Consider the following 15,813-nt stretch of genomic DNA (forward strand, 5'->3'; position numbering starts at 1 on the left):
CCAATTAATGATTTAGATCAGTGGAGGCATCTGCGTGGGCTACAGAGGGGCGAGGAGCTGTACCACAGAGGAGACTAGGCAATTTACCAGGCTGTTACAAGTTTACATAGGCTAGTGCGGTATACAGGATGAGGATTAAATAAAAGCAGGTTGTGCTGAAGGGGGCAGTGCAGGTGGAGAGCAATGGTGTTTGTAATTTTAGAATCGATTATAAGGGTGTTCTGTCATACAACATTTCGATATCTGAGAAGAGGCACACGTTATTGTGCAGTACCTGAGTGTCTCGTAGTCCGGAGTGCATATGATGCAGTGTTTAGGTGCCGAAAGGCTAGATGAGGAGTTCCACAGACAAAATGCAGTGTGACATGGCGTATAAGAGCGTCCTTGATACGGCCGTAGACAGACCAGAGACAGGCAAGCGCCTTATAGTGCGCGCCTTGGATTTGCGAGCCGGCTAACGCCTTCCAGCGATGACGCTGGGGTTAAAGGGGGAAGCTGGCCCAATCAGCGTGGCTCGCCGCAGTGCTTGTTGCTAGGCAGCGGCCCTAACAAAAATACATGCAGCCATTTTGCAGTAAGAAATCTCGTGTCTGCTAATGGCGGCGGCACCTTACCATTAGCTTGTCGGGTGGTTCACGGATGATACGAGTCAGCTGTTGAGGTCGCTGAAGGCTGATCTTCAGCCCGGATTGCCCAGGAAAGACAGGCTGCAGCTCAGTGCTGCTTAATGATTACTGGCGTGCTCCTCTCTGGGGGTGATGGTGAGAGGGCTCCTGCCCTCTCACGTCCTCGGTCGTTAGAATCAGGTAGCGGCTGCCGTGCCCTTGCCACATGAGAGGAGGTTACCACCAGGAGATCAGTGATGACTCAACCGGATTCATCACAGTGGGCTTGGGAATTTATACATCCTGATACATTTTGAATGAGAGACCCCCGGGGAGGAGAGGGTGGGCTCGGGGATCGCTACAGTCTGATACATTTTGAATGAGAGACCCCCCCAGGGAGGAGAGACTGGGCTCAGGAATCTCTACATTCTTAATGAGACCCTCCGGGAGGAGAGGGTGGGCTCAGGAATCTCTACCTTTAGATGATAGATTCTGTGTGAGAGACCGCCGGGGAGCAGAGGGTGGACTCAGGGATATCTACATTCTGATGCATTTTGAATGAGAGACCCCCAGGGAGGACAGGGTGTTCTCGCAAATCTCTACATTCTGATACATTTTGAATAAGAGAACCCCAGGGATATCTACATTCTTATGCATTTTGAATGAGAGACCCCTGCGGATTAGAGGGTGGACTCGAGAATGTCTACACTCTGAATGAGAGACCCCGAGGGAGGAGAGAGTGGGGTTGGGAATCTCTACATTCTGATACATTTTGAATGAGCGACCCCCGGGAAGGAGAGAGTGGGCTCTGGAATATCTACGTTCGGATACATTTTGAATGAGAGACCCCCGGGGAGGAGAGGGTGGTGTGAGAAACCTGAAGGTGTCTCACTTATTAGACCCGGGGATCTGTCATCCAGGTGGCCAGGACGTGGCCATCGATATGGGGTCCATTTCCTGGGGATGGACCAGTGCAGGAGGATCACCTGGGTGAGGGGTCTTCGGGGAGTGGAAGTGGGACACTGAAGGGTGAGACGCGGCATCCACAGCCTCATGACACCTTTTCCCCAACCTACTCTGTAGGATATCTAGAAACTCAACCCCCCACCCCCTTTTTTGACACACACACTTTCTCGCAGACCGATTACCATGACAGACAAGGGACTAACAGCCATATACCTGACATATCCCAACACAAGAGTCGGGCAGAGTCAGGCAATTGCCGCTAATTACACACACACCTGACTGCCCTTTCCCTTCCCCATAGGGATAAACACACTCTAGGCAAGGCCAAAAGCATGAGGAAGCAGCGATTCCAAGACGGCAGTTCAAAAGAAGGAGAAAGGCGGCGAGACCTGAAAGGACGTCAAGGAGGGAGTTGCCTTTGCCCTTTTCATCCCAGACCCACAAAGCCTCTGACAAAAGAAATATAAGACTGGAATTGCGGCTGGCGAATGGTGTGACGGGTGTCAGCGGTACATGGAACCCTCCTGCACTGATTGCCAAGGCGGGGAGACGAGGTTGCCATCGTTGTACCGTCCTTGACTCCAGCGGCAAAAGAAACACCAACGAGTTCAGCACAGCCGGTGAGTCGGATGAACCGGATAGGGGACCGGACTGTGTTAGGCGAAAGGTTGCAGTGGCAACATTAAGAAGATTAAAACTACAAAGCTCTTTTGTGATCGAACTTGGTACCAGTGATAGAATGGTCCGGCGTCACGTAGGCACTCGTTCGGAGGCCTCTGGCTGTTACCACCAGTCCTGAACAAAGAGACTGTGTTGAACGGAAAAGGTATAGAAACAATAAGTACCAAGACGCCATAGGGAAGGCCGACGTGAGGTGTCATGGTGGTCATACAAGTGTCCAGCCAAACCCCTTGTACAATCGAAAGTCCTTGACACGTTGATAAATGTTTAAGTATCCGAGGGAATAGTGAAACCCGCACTTGTCAGACACTAAGAGCGACCCAGCGAGATATGATTGCCCTTCAGAAGTCTCTGTGAGTGAAGTTGGCAAGTGCTTTGGAATGTCTGAGCCCAGATGAGGGGGACCTAAACTAGCTGGATGTTTAAAAAGACATTGGGACTCTCTGATATTACAGGTAAAGAGATTTCGATTGAAAATGCAGCAGATTGTGATGACAAACGTGAACCCGACTGAGGGATGTCCACAGTGAGTGGTTGGTGAGTGGTTGGTCTGAGCCCGACTGAGGGAGGCTAACATTGTGAGAAGGATCGGAGCCCGGCTGAGGGGGATCCACGGGTGAAGAGTAATCGCACGACGTAAAGAGAAATAGAAGGAACTTTTATTTTGTCATTTTGTGATACATCAGGCCCTCTGAAGCCAGAGACTTTGCATGAAAGATTCTCGGACACAGACGGTCCTGATATAAAAAGAAAAGAAACTGTAACCTTGTGCTGGAGAAGCGCAGGAGTGTGCTGTGCTCACGAGTCCCGTCTTGCCCCATGCTAGAAAACGTGGGAAAGAGAGACCCCGGCAATAACATCCTGACTTATCATTTTGTGAACACTTTTCTTTCTTGTGAACATTATCCCACACATATTTTGTAACATAGCAGTAAGGATTGGCAATAGGTTTCTTGGTATAGGCCTTTTTTATTTGATTAGACTCCACTTGGACAGTATTATTATTTGATGGTCATAGCTTGCTCCCATCTTAGATTTAGGTTTAGATAAGGCATTTATCTCACCCATTGTACAGTTTAATAAACACCCTTGAACTGTGATCACTTTTGTTTTTCTTGCTTTGATGCCATGCCTTTCTTTCAGTGGGCACAGGGATCTCTACATTCTGATACATTCTGAATGACAGACCACCTGGGAGGAGAGGATGGGCTCGGGAATCTCTACATTCTCATACATTCTGAATGAGAGACCCCCGTAGAGGAGAGGGTGGGCTCAGGAATCTCTACATGATTCATTCTGAATGGGAGACGCCCGGGGAGGAGAGGGTGTGCTCAGGAATCTCTACATGATACATTCTGAATGGGAGACGCCCGGGGAGGAGAGGGTGGGCTCAGGAATTTCTACATGATACATTCTGAATGGGAGACGCCCGGGGAGGAGAGGGTGGGCTCAGGAATCTCTACATGATACATTCTGAAGGAGAGACCCCTGGGGGGGAGAAGGTGGGCTCAGGAATCTCTACATGATTCATTCTGAATGGGAGACGCCCGGGGAGGAGAGGGTGGGCTCAGGAATCTCTACGTGATACATTCTGAATGGAAGATGCCCAGGGAGGAGCGGGAGGGCTCGGGGATATCCACATTCTGATGGAATTGGGGGGTAAAGGAAGGATTGCCCCCTTTTGTATTGCTTCACTGTCATATCTTTATGTTTAAATACTAATGGCGAGATTTGGGGGGAGTCGACGTTTTTGTAAATTAAGTTTAAGTATATGAGGTCGAGATTTAGGCAAGTGATCATTTCAATACGACTTTTAGGGCAGGTGAGATTTTAGTAGGTGATTAAAAGACAGATCACTTTTTGACATATTTTTCATTGTATTTGTTTACTGCCTATTTTTCACTGAGGTGGAGGTTGCAAGGGGAGGGGTTGGCGGGCTCGGGGAACAGGGATATTAATGGGCCTCCACCCATCTTTTACAGAAAGAAACAGTGAAAATCAAATCAGTGATGAAAAATGCCCGGTAAAAACACATAGAACCCACAGGGGTGGAATTTAACTTCACAATTCCTTGGATGAGAGCGGTTCTTTTAAAGATACCTCTCTCTTCCAAGTCATTCCCAGGAAAAAACTGCCAGGGACATTTTCATGGACACTAACAGGGAGAGCTTACTTCCAATTAACTATCTGAAGCGACAGGGAAAGTCTTAAGGGGCCACTAGATAACTTAGTGGCCTGCAGAGGACTATTTGTTAGAACCTCTGGCCCAAAGAAAGTGCTGTTAATAACAGTTGTACTGGAAGTAGTGTCTCTGATTCCAGTGGTAGGCTGGCTGTGCACTATAATGGAATGGACATACTAAGTATTGGAGGGAAATACCCCTCTCCCTGTCCCCTTTCTGGGGCTTGACCCTCCCACATTAAGCAAAGCTGAAGACATCTCTGGGGGTCTCCACAAGGGCAGGTCTCCCAGTGACCAGAGGCCATGCTTTAGGCACTCTGCTCATCAGGCTTTTTAGGGCAGCTAGGCTGACCTCTGGGGTGGACAGTTTTTCCACAGCCCCAGCAGGTGCTGGGGAGTCTGGGAATTACTGAGGAACCACCACTCACCTTTGAGTTAGTGGTGCCATCCTTCTTTTTGGACCCAGCCATAAGGGGTTACCCACTTCTACTTTGAGGCCCTGTAAGAAGGGAGAATGTTGGCCTGCCTTACCTGTCCCCTGATCACTGTGGTTAACTCTGTGAGAGACCCACAAGTCAGCCATCTTTGCTAGTTCCCTTGGATCGCTGATAATGGAATTAGCTAAGTGCTAATGCAAGTCAGGGAAGCAAGCATACAGGGGGCATATAGGGTTATACAGAAGGCGGGCCCTGCACTGTGAGCTTAGAGAGAGAGAGAGAGAGAGAGTGAGAGGCTTGCAAGGGGTAATGTAAAACCCACAGTCTCTATTTTTAAATCACACATGGAAATGCTAAAACTCCCAGAAGTTAAGATGGAGCCGGGGTCTGTAGTGTGTAATAAATGTGAGGAACAGAGGACATCCACCGGGATAAAAGTGAGTCCAAATTGTGGGCACATCAAGGCAAGAGGAGACGTACCTGCTCAAGACACTCTTCACATCCTAGGGAGAGAAAGAGAAAGAGGACAAGATAAATAGTCATCCTACATTGTTCTAAACATTGATTTCCATTTTACAGAGACCCTGAACTGTGATTCAAGGAAGAGTTAGGCCGCTGCATTATCGAGTCTAGGAATCAGTTGAGCCTTCTGCGAGGTTTCTGGTCAGACAATGTTTGTGCTGGGAACTAGAGCCACTGAAGTAAAGGTGGGGGGAGTAACATTCAGCTCAGACAAGTGGCCCAGAGCCTGACATTACTGGGATATTTGAGGTTGCACTTAGATGTAGTGACTGTCATACAAACAAGGCATTAACTGCGATTAGATGGCATCACTGAGAGGTCCTGAGGTCGCACTTTGCATCTGCAGAACCTACACAAATGGGAATGAACATGACATACAGTGGATTTACAGGCATGCCAGGCACTAACTGGCATTAGAGGAGTTTGAAGCTGCACTTTGCATATGATGGCAACAACTGCACAAATGTGAGACTGCACATACGGCACTCAGCATTAGAGGGCATTTGGACTAGACTAGCTGTCATAATGCAGCATTCGCTGACCTAGCGATCTCTCTCTCTCTGCGCGCTGTCTCGCTGACAATTTCTCCCTAGATCCATGGTATGGTACAGGCTTTCTCTCCCTCTCTCTCTCTCGGTCTCTCTCTCTCCCCATCAGTGCCGTCTGTTTTTCTCTCACCCCATTCCCCATCGCTCTTGCTCGCTCTGTGTCTCTCTCTCTCTGCCTCCCCCTATCATTCCATCTCTCTTTCTTCTGGCTCTATCGCTGTAGCTTGCTCTCTGTCCTTTGCCAGCTCTGTGGGTGTGCCGCTCTCTTTCTCTTACTCTCTCTCTCTTCTCTCTCTCTTATCTCTCTCTTCTCTCTCTCTCCAGCTCTGTGGTTGTGCCACTCTCTGCAGGGTGGTGTGTCAGTGGGTGAGAGCAGTCTTTCATGCTGTCCCTCTCTCTCAGAGGTGTATTGTGAAGTGCACTCTCTTGGTTCTCTCTGTCTGGACAGTGTGGTGTGCTCACTGACAAGACAAGAGTTGCAGCCAGATATTTGTCAATTGAGTGAAGGTGCCACGGTATTTCACCCCATTCTGCCCTGCAGGGTAGGAGCAAAAGGTGAGACACCATCTCATTTCAGAATATCCCTTCATAATAGTAGAACAAGCATTAATAAAATATAGTGCCTTGAAGGGGATAAGCAAGTGATGTTCCTATATTGTATTCTGTGAGGATATGGCATACATTACTTAATGTAATCGTATTTCTGATGCTTGTACCTGCTTAGATTCACATGCTATGCATAGTCTGACATCTAGTGGTAGTTGCAGAGTATTGCATGACTTGTTTTCGAAATTCGAAACGGGACGTCGACTGGGCGTGTCTGTAAGAATATCCCTTGTGTGACATGTACTGTACCCATGGACGGGTATGCCCAGACGTGGGTCCCGTGCCTGCTGGGCCTAGAGACCCAGGCTACTCCTCACTGATGAGGCCTAACAAGACCGAAACATGTTTGGGGATGCTTGTGGTCTCGTGCAGAAGGGATGTGACCTAGCAGTTCGGGCTGGACTGCCCCTTTTGGGGTGGGACCAAGCCTGATTTGCATATGGTCTTTCCCCTTCTGTAATGGCTTGGCAGGTGAAGAACGATGGTCTGGAGGGTTGCCCAGAGCAATGCCAGTGGTTAAGATTCATTCAAAACCTTCCAGCCATCACCTCTTTGTTTTCACATCCACTTCTGCCTGGGTCACTTTATACCAGGAATTCCACTTCCACCTCTGCCCGGGTCACTTTATACCAGGACTTCCACTTCCACCTCTGCCTGGGACACTTTATACCAGGACTTCCACTTCCACCTCTGTCTGGGTCACCTTATACCAGGACCTCCACTTCTGCCTGGGGCACTTTATACCAGGATTTCCCCTTCGACTTCTGCCTGGGTCACTTTATACCAGGACTTCCACTTCAACTTCTGCCTGTGTCACTTTATACCAGGACTTCCACTTCCACCTCTGTCTGGGTCACTTTATACCAGGACTTCCACTTCTGCCTGGGTCACTTTATACCAGGATTTCCCCTTCGACTTCTGTCTGGGTCACTTTATACCAGGACTTCCACTTCCACTTCTGCCTGGGTCACTTTATACCAGGACCTCCACTTCCAATCTATCCCATGTTTTAGGATGCTCCGAGGTCCCAACTCCCCCACCCCCTCCTTTTTACAAAAACACTGGACAGAGGGTGACTGACAGTAACAACATCCACTTACACACATCATACTGGACCTGTCCCGCTAATCGGGTCAGGCAAATTCAGGCACTCGATGCCAAGTGCATACACCTGATACCTATTAGCTCTCCTCACATGAATAAAAGGCAGCACCCAAAGACACACTCTGAGCAAGGCAGAACACGAGTATGAGCAGGGTTTCTGGGAAGAAGGCAAGCCTACTGGAGCAGAACGACAGATCGAGGGATGGAAGCAGCGGGTCAGAAACCCCAAGAGTTCCTTACCAGAGGTCGTTGCCTCCGACAGGCCGCGGACAACACGTGCAGAAGGCCAGATCCCACAAGTGAAGATTGCATTGTGTTTAGAGCCTGCCGGAGACCCTCTCAGAAGAGACGCTCACAGCCGGTGAGTTCGGAAAGCGATCTGAAAGACCGGTGTGTGTTAAGAGGTTTTTGAAGTGGCAACATTTACCGCAAGTGGAGGCTGCGCGCGTGTGAATGAAACGCAAGGAAAGGCAGACCTCTGAATGAACTTTAAAGTGAACAAGTAGCTGCGAAGACAGCGATACTAAGGAACGGAGTGGTCTGGTGAAAGGAAGTAGCCCACTTGAAAGTCTCTGTTACAAGTGAACTGTTTGAAACATAAGCGTATTATCAGCAAAAGTGAAATAAAGAAGAGAACTCCCAGAGAAAGGGGGGAAAGTGAAAGTTGAACTGTGAACATTTAGTCGAAGTGGTCCTGCGAAGGTCATAGTTAAATCCATCGCACAATCGAAAGTCTTCGACTTGCTTGAATTGAAGAGACATTCTGAAAAGGAGTCCGAGCCCGACAGAGGGAGACCCAAAGTGAGACAAGCATGGGGAAGGGAACCCCATTGCTTGTTTGTGTGGAACTATATTCTGAAAAGGGGTCTGAGCCCGACAGAGGGTGACCCGAAGTGAGACAAGCTTGGGGAAGGGAGCTTCCTTGCTTGTTCGCCTTGAATTACATATGTTGAGGGGTCCAAGCCCGACAGAGGGAGACCCAAAGTGAGACAAGCTCGGGGAAAGGAGCCTCTTACTTCTTTGTGTTAATCTTTATTTTTTGTGAGTTCTGAGCCCGGCAGAGGGGGACCTTCGGGAACTGTTTTTGATGAAATCTTGTTTTGAAGCCAATGAAAAGAGACTTAAACGTGGAAGGCCAGGCGGGCCTCGATCGACGTGGTGAACTGTTTATTGTGATAGAAGCTGAGCCAGAGTGTGTCATCCTGCCTACAGGGACAGCCTTATTCCATGAGGTTTAACATGGGGAGGAGAGCTTGTTCAACCACACTTACTTATTTCAACATTGATTTTCCTTTCGCATACATTTCTTCTTTTTACACTTTTGTACAAAGAATAGGGCAGGCATTAGGTTTTGTTAACATAGGCCATTTTGATTTGACAGACTCCACTAGGACTGCGTTATTAATTATTTGATGGCCGAGACGACTCCCATCTTAGTTATAGGGCAGACTAGGAGTTTCTCCAACCCCAACCATTTCAATAAAGGTTTTACAAATTGTACCCATTGTGTCAGTGTCATACTTGTGATACCATGTCTCCCCTACAGCAAGCAATGTCTCTCTCCTGAACATCAACTTTCATATAGGGCCACTTTTCAACCACTCTTGTCTTTTTGTTAAGGCACAAGCCAAGTACTTTCAATTCAACCTCTATTGGCTTTGACAATGTTAGTTATGACTAGTTGCTGTTCCGTTCACACCATAGTCATTCATTTACAAGCTCTACCTTTAAAGATGTTATATTAGCCTCTTTTCCTCTGCTAGCAACAGTTATTCTCAAAGAAACCTTTACTTTAGCTTATTTTGGCTGAGGGCAAAGCTTATCCAACTCTTGGCTTATTGTAATGCTTGTTTTCTTTGGGTCGCAATATTGAGGTTTAACACTCGTTTTCACAGGATACAATGTTATTGTGACTTTACTCAGGTTTGGTCTTTGTGTTAAAATCACTTTTAGGCACACGCAACTATTATTAACTTTGTTAAAGCAGTCTTTTATAATGTTCAACACCTCCTTCGACAGCGTATTCGTCTATACGCGAGTGCTACAATTGTTGCACTCCATTGTCTGACACAATCCGGTCAGCTTCAGTCAATTTTACTCCCTCACAAGTGAAAGCAACTGGTTACAGTTGCCTGCTTGACAATGCCTGAAGGCTTAAGAACGCGCACAAACACTCACCGGCTTCTCGGCCCCTGTCACTGGCTGCTGGACTTCTACTACAGTGGTTTTCTCGTCCAGGCACACTTCCCTCAGCAAGCTGCCTTCGGTCCCACCACAGAGGCACAAAGTTCGGCTCAGCATGACCCCCTGGAGCACGCCAGCCTCCAGGCAGGGTCTGCTACATGCTTCTTGCTGCGAAATCTCTCAAATCAGGTTAACAAGGGGGAAAGCTTTCAAATCTTAAGCTTCCCGCTGTGCAACCTCTGCAATCCAGGCTTTGGGGGGAAAGGACCAACTCAGGGATAGTAACTGAAAAAATCCTGGTGTCCTTTATTTCCTCACACTTCTGTGGATTCTGCCAGCAACGTGCTTTCCTCTGCCACTTTCTACTGGCCCAGCTGCTTCTGCTGCAGCTACAACTGCTACTGCCCCTCCAGCCACAACCACGACTAATGGCCTGCACAAGAGGGAGCTTTTTAAGCCTCTCAGCCTCCCTCGGGTGTGCTGTTACGCCTAATTGCCTGCCCTTCAGGTCTGCATTGCTCTTCAGCCCATTTCTTCATCCAAGTACTCTTGGGATTATGCGACTTGGAGTCCCAAACAGCAAAGTTAGTTCTAAATGGTGATTTTCTATTTTTGACTTTAGAACTATTTTGCTTATATATTTTTACAAATGCTTCATCCTGTTTCTTCACAGAAGGGAAAGGCAGTTCATGTAGGCCACCATTTAGAGGTTTCCTTTCTCTGTACCTTTGGGAGAAGGTTTTTTTGTTAGTTAGTCCCTGTCCTGCTGCTGATACCTCTGTTCTAGCTCTGGGATCAGGCCCCTGTGGGTGGATTGCTGCTCTAGTTCTATAGGTTTCTGATCCCCTCTCACCTGCAGTAGATCCACGTCCTGCTGCTGGCACTTCCTCTCCAGCTCTGTGATCAGGTCCCTGTGGGTTCGTTGCTGCTTCTCCAATCGGGTCAGTTTCTCCTGAATCTTCTTCATCTTCTCCTCTTGCTCCTTCTCCAGTCTGCTGAGCAGCTGCTGTTTCTCCTTCTCCAGAAACTGCTTCAGATGCTCAAATGTACGAAGGATTCTCTCTCTCTGCTTCATAATGTTTCCCTTAAAAATAGATTTAAACAGATTTAAACAAACAATAAACACATATTATATGTCTGATTATTATATTAACTATCATAACATATTTTACATATAACACCTGTAGTGGTTCCCTCTCAATAACTCTTAAAATCATAAACCTAACACACATGAACTACTAATTGGCAATGATTATTTTTTATAAACCAGTTTTTATTACGTTTTTTCCATATTCCAACATTATTCCTCATATCCTTGTTCAAATACACATTCTTTTTAGTGTTGACCATTCGTCCTATCCCATTCCTCCTTACTCTCCCTCATTTTACCCCCTTCCTTCCCTTGCCCTCTATCCCCTGCCTCCCCCCTCTTGTAGTATCTTGTACCGATGTGCCCCTTTTCTCAGGCATCCATGTCCCATTTCCCCCATATCTTCGGACACTTCCTCATGCCCCGCCCCTATTCCTGTACGTGATCTGCTCCATTCTGATGCAATGGTCCATTCCAATCTATCAGTTTCCCAAAGTGGGCATTTCCTAGGTCTCCCATTTTGCCACTAGGTCCCTTTTTACCACCATCAATGGTATGTGTATTAGTGTCTCTTCCCCTCTACTTCCTTCAATCTCCCCTCTTATATGCTTATATACAGTAACATCATTTTAGGAATGTTCCTACTTCCCTTCTACATTTGAAACACCGGCCATGCGTTACTCTACCCCTGTTATGCAGTCTATCTCTGGAATGGTACACTCTGTGCAGAATGTTGTATTGTATGAGCCTCATCTTGGGTGATACATTAACCTCTCTTGTAGCCACTAGCGCTTCTATCTATTTTTCCTCCTCTATTGTACCAGGGTCTCTTTCCCATCTCCCTTTCAGGTGTGACATGGGGGAGGGGGTGTTTTTATTTATGACTTGATATAGTGTGGTTATCCCTTTCCCCTCTATTTTATCCCTGAATAGATTTATCTCCGGGGGTTGGGGGGTGTTTGGGGGAAGTCCAATTCCCCTTCAAATTGAGCTTGTACAGTGTGTTTTAGTCTCGTGTTTGTGAAGAATTCTTCCAGGTCCCAGTCCATATTTTTTTCCTGCATTGTTCGGCATGGGTTATCTCTTTATTATCCACTACATCTCCCAGTCTGCATATTTCCTTTTCCACCCAACGTGGCTGCCTCCCTAGCTTTTGTATCTCTTTAATATTGGGATTTACCCACAGTGGGGACATTCTGGTAGCTTTCCCCTTCCATCCCATAGCGTGTGCGACTTCCTTCCTGATCTGCACCAATCTCGGTCCTGCTGGGGGGAGAGTACCCTCTTTAAGGGGGTTCAGCCTTCCATTCGCGACAGTTTCAGTCTCGTGTGAGCTAGATTACCCCCTCCAAATACCCACTCATTTGCTACCACCAGATGGGCCGCCCAGTAGTATTTCCATATATCCGGCAGTCCCACCCCTCTGTCACATACCGCTTTTGAGAGCATCCGCAGGGCTATGCGTGGATTCTTGTCACCCCATAATAGTCCTCTAATTATAGCTTCGATCCTTGTGAACGGTGCCTTGGGTATTTTCACCAAAGTGTTCTGCAAGACATATAGCAGTCTAGGCAGTGCCATCATTTTTAATAAATTGACCCTTCCGAGCAGTGTTATAGGTAGGTTAGCCCAATGTTCAGCGTCTTCTTGTAGTCTGCGACTTATTGGTTCTAGATTATTTTTAAGAAACAAATGTTCATCCTTTTGCACGGTTATACCCAGATACTAAAATCCCCCTTGCTCCACCCGGAGGGGGCATTCCTCAGGGACTGCATCTTTCCCCCCTGTACTAGTATTTTGACTGATTCTCCCAGTTAACTCTCAAGACCGCAGTAAATTCCGAACTCCCGTATGGTATCCATTACCCTCTGGCCCGTTCTTCTGCGATCCCCTAGATATATCAAACGATTGTCTGCATATAGAGAGATTCTATCTTCCCAGTTCCTGAGCCATCGGAACCCTTGTATTGTTGGATCCGCTCTAATGCGCTCGGCTAGTGGTTCGATCGCTATGAGGAATAGCAGCAGCGACAGTGGACATCCTTGTCTCATGCCCCTCTGGAGCGGGAAGATACGGGATATGTGCCCATTCCGTCTAACTTTCGCGAGTGGTTGTGCATTTAGTAGTTTCTTCTATTTTATGAAGTTGGGGCCCAGGCCTACCTTTTCCATTGCTGCTCACAGGAATTCCCGTTGCACCAAACCAAAGACCTTCTCTAGTGCCATTATTGCGTGGGGACCCTCTAATGAGTCAGTAATACTAAAGTGTTATGTGCCCTTCTCATGTTCATCATTTTGCTCTTCCTGGAACAAAACCACATTGATCTGAGTTCATTAGCTTGCTTATTACCCCTACTAGCCTTGTTGCTAGTATCTTGGCTAGGACCTTTGCCTCTCCATTCAGCAAAGATAGGGGACGGTACGAGGCACATTTATCGGTGGGTTTACCTTTTTTGTGTATTATCACTATTGTAGCCGTTCTCACGTCAGAGTGTGCCTTGTGCACAGCTTTCCATGAACATGTCCCACATTGGCTTGACCACCTTGTCTCCGATTCATTTCCATAATTCAGTCGGGATTCCATTTGGTCCTGGGGTTTCACGTAATTTAAGCTCTTGCTTGCCTCTTGTACTTCCTCCATCGTTATCTCAATATCCATTACTTGTCGCGTTTGTTCAGCTACCTGTGGCAGGTTTAACCCATCTAAGTATCTCCCAATTTCGATCCATGTAGGCCCTGGGACCGCACTGTATAGCCCCTGGTAAAAATGTGCGAAGTCGTCTACTATTTTTTCCCCTTCCGTGTAGATTGTTCCCTCCTCATTACTGATGCCCCTAACCCACCTGGACTCCTCCTCCCTTTTCTCCAACCATGCAAGCATCCTTCCACATTTGGACCCGAGTTCATACACTCTGGCTTTCATGGCCCAGCATGCCTTTTTTGCCTCATCTGTCACCACTTCTTTGTATTGCCAAGCAACTTTTAGCATCTCTATTTTAGATTCTATTGCTTGTTCGTCTACGTGCCTCTATTCTGTCCTAGCCACCTCTTCTTCTAGTGTCTCCAGCTTTTCCTTTCTTTCTCTCCAATATCGCCTTATTGCCACCTCTGCCCTTCCCCTATTTACCGTTTTATACTTCCCAAAGTGTGCAGCCATTCTTCACTGTGCCCTCATTCAATTCAAAGTATGTCTCCGTACAGTCTTTCATCTCCTCCCGTATTGTCTCGATCCCTAGATGGTATGTGTTCAGTCTCCATTCCCCTTTCCCCTTCAGTTCCTTCCCTCTTATCGTAATATAGAGCGGGGCATAATCCAATATGCCTCTTGTCAGGTATTCCGCTTCTATTACCCTCCCGGTGATGGTACATTGAACCAAAAAGTAGTCTACGTGAGACATCGAGTCGTGTGCTGAGGAATAGTACGAGAATTGTCTTTTACCGGAGTGTAACCCTCTCCAGACATCCCGTAATCCTGTTGCCTCCAAAAAGGTCACCAGCTTGGTGCGCGTCTACCCCCCGGGCGTTTCCCCCATCTGAGGACATCTATTCGCCCATGAAGGACGTCAGTAAAGTCACCTCTCACTATGGTTACATTTGCACCATGTGTTGCCAGCATCGCCTGTATTTTGTTAATTAAGTCTGGTTTTAATGGTGGAGGTGCGTACATGTTCAGTATGGTAATTGCTTCCCCCCATAATTCCCCCAGTCACTACCAAATATCGTCCTTCCCTTCTCTCTCTCCACTTGACCAACTGGAATGGAATGCTATGACTGATGTGGACTGCCACCCCGCTGGATCCTCTGTAGTATCCTTCATGTTCCACCAACCTGTAATGACCGCTGCCCAGAAACCTACACTCTGAGCCATCAAGTGCGTTTCCTGCAATAGTAATATGCAGGCTTTCTGCCTCATCAAATAGTTTGTCACCAGCCCCTCTCTTAAGCTCATCATTTCGGCATTTCACAATCCTACATTCTCCTTGCATCGTTCGGTGTAGTGTCATTTGCCTCTGTGTTGTACTTTCCCAGGTGTGAGATCCCTTGCCTTGTTGTTAAGTCAAGATGTATACCGAAATGCATTTGTGCATGTCTAACTACCCATATTCTCTCGCTCCCTGCCGCCTGACCTCTCGAACAAACCCAACAACACCCCCCTCCCCCACCCTATACTTCCCCCCAACTTGAAGCATCTGTTGACCCCAAAACAACTATCGCTCGTCCCAACCCTTGATAGGGGCCTCGGGATTTGCAAGGGGGGCTATGCCTGCTGGCCGCTCTACCCGAAGTCTTGAATTTTACCCACTTGAGTTTGTTGCTTATTCACTGTTGTTGCTCTCATGCTCCCCCTTCCCACTCCACCCCCCTCCTGGGACCACATCAATGTCAATTATTTGCAGTCTATCTTGCATATATGCTGTTTCCTGACTTCCAACTGCTTTTCCCTTCTCCCTGAGGGGGCCATTTCTGTTCCTGCATTTTTGTTTTGCCCCTTCTGCTTTATCCATTGCTGCGGGACGATTGTTTCTGTCCAGTCCCATGCGTCAGTAGGGCGTGTGAAGAACCTAACTCCCTGAGGGGCGAAGTGTTGCTGGATAAATTGTGGCATACTTCATTTCTTTTTCCCCTAGCTACCTGTGCACCACGTCAAAGGATTGCTGTGCGTTTTGTACTACTTTGGTGAAGTCGGGGTATATTGCAATCCTTGCCCCATTATACTCTAGAGTTCCCTTCTTTCTTGCTGCTTGTAAGATTACATCTCGATCGCGGTAATTTAACAGTTTGGCAATGATTTGTCTTGGTGGGGCGCCTCGCAGTGGCTCCTCAGTTGGTACTATGTGCCCTTTCAATTGAGAAACAATTAGACAGCCCATGTGGGCCCATCTTTCTTCC

At 47.5% G+C, this 15,813-nt stretch overlaps 1 protein-coding gene across 1 annotated transcript in view; it reads right to left on the reverse strand.

Moving 5' to 3' along the window:
• The window catches only part of LOC138521880 (E3 ubiquitin-protein ligase TRIM39-like), a 164,650-nt gene that overhangs the window by 129,667 nt on the left and 19,170 nt on the right, over positions 1-15,813 (reverse strand). Inside the window, exons 3-4 of the mRNA XM_069635042.1 lie at positions 10,688-10,918; positions 5,351-5,373 (exon numbers count right to left, since the gene is read on the reverse strand). Of these exons, the coding sequence (XP_069491143.1) occupies positions 5,351-5,373; positions 10,688-10,918 (254 nt within the window). The remainder of the gene's footprint in view (positions 1-5,350; positions 5,374-10,687; positions 10,919-15,813) is intronic.

The sequence above is a fragment of the Ambystoma mexicanum genome, chromosome 13 (assembly GCF_040938575.1).
Source record: "Ambystoma mexicanum isolate Mex_15411 chromosome 13, UKY_AmexF1_1, whole genome shotgun sequence".
NCBI lineage: Eukaryota > Metazoa > Chordata > Amphibia > Caudata > Ambystomatidae > Ambystoma > Ambystoma mexicanum.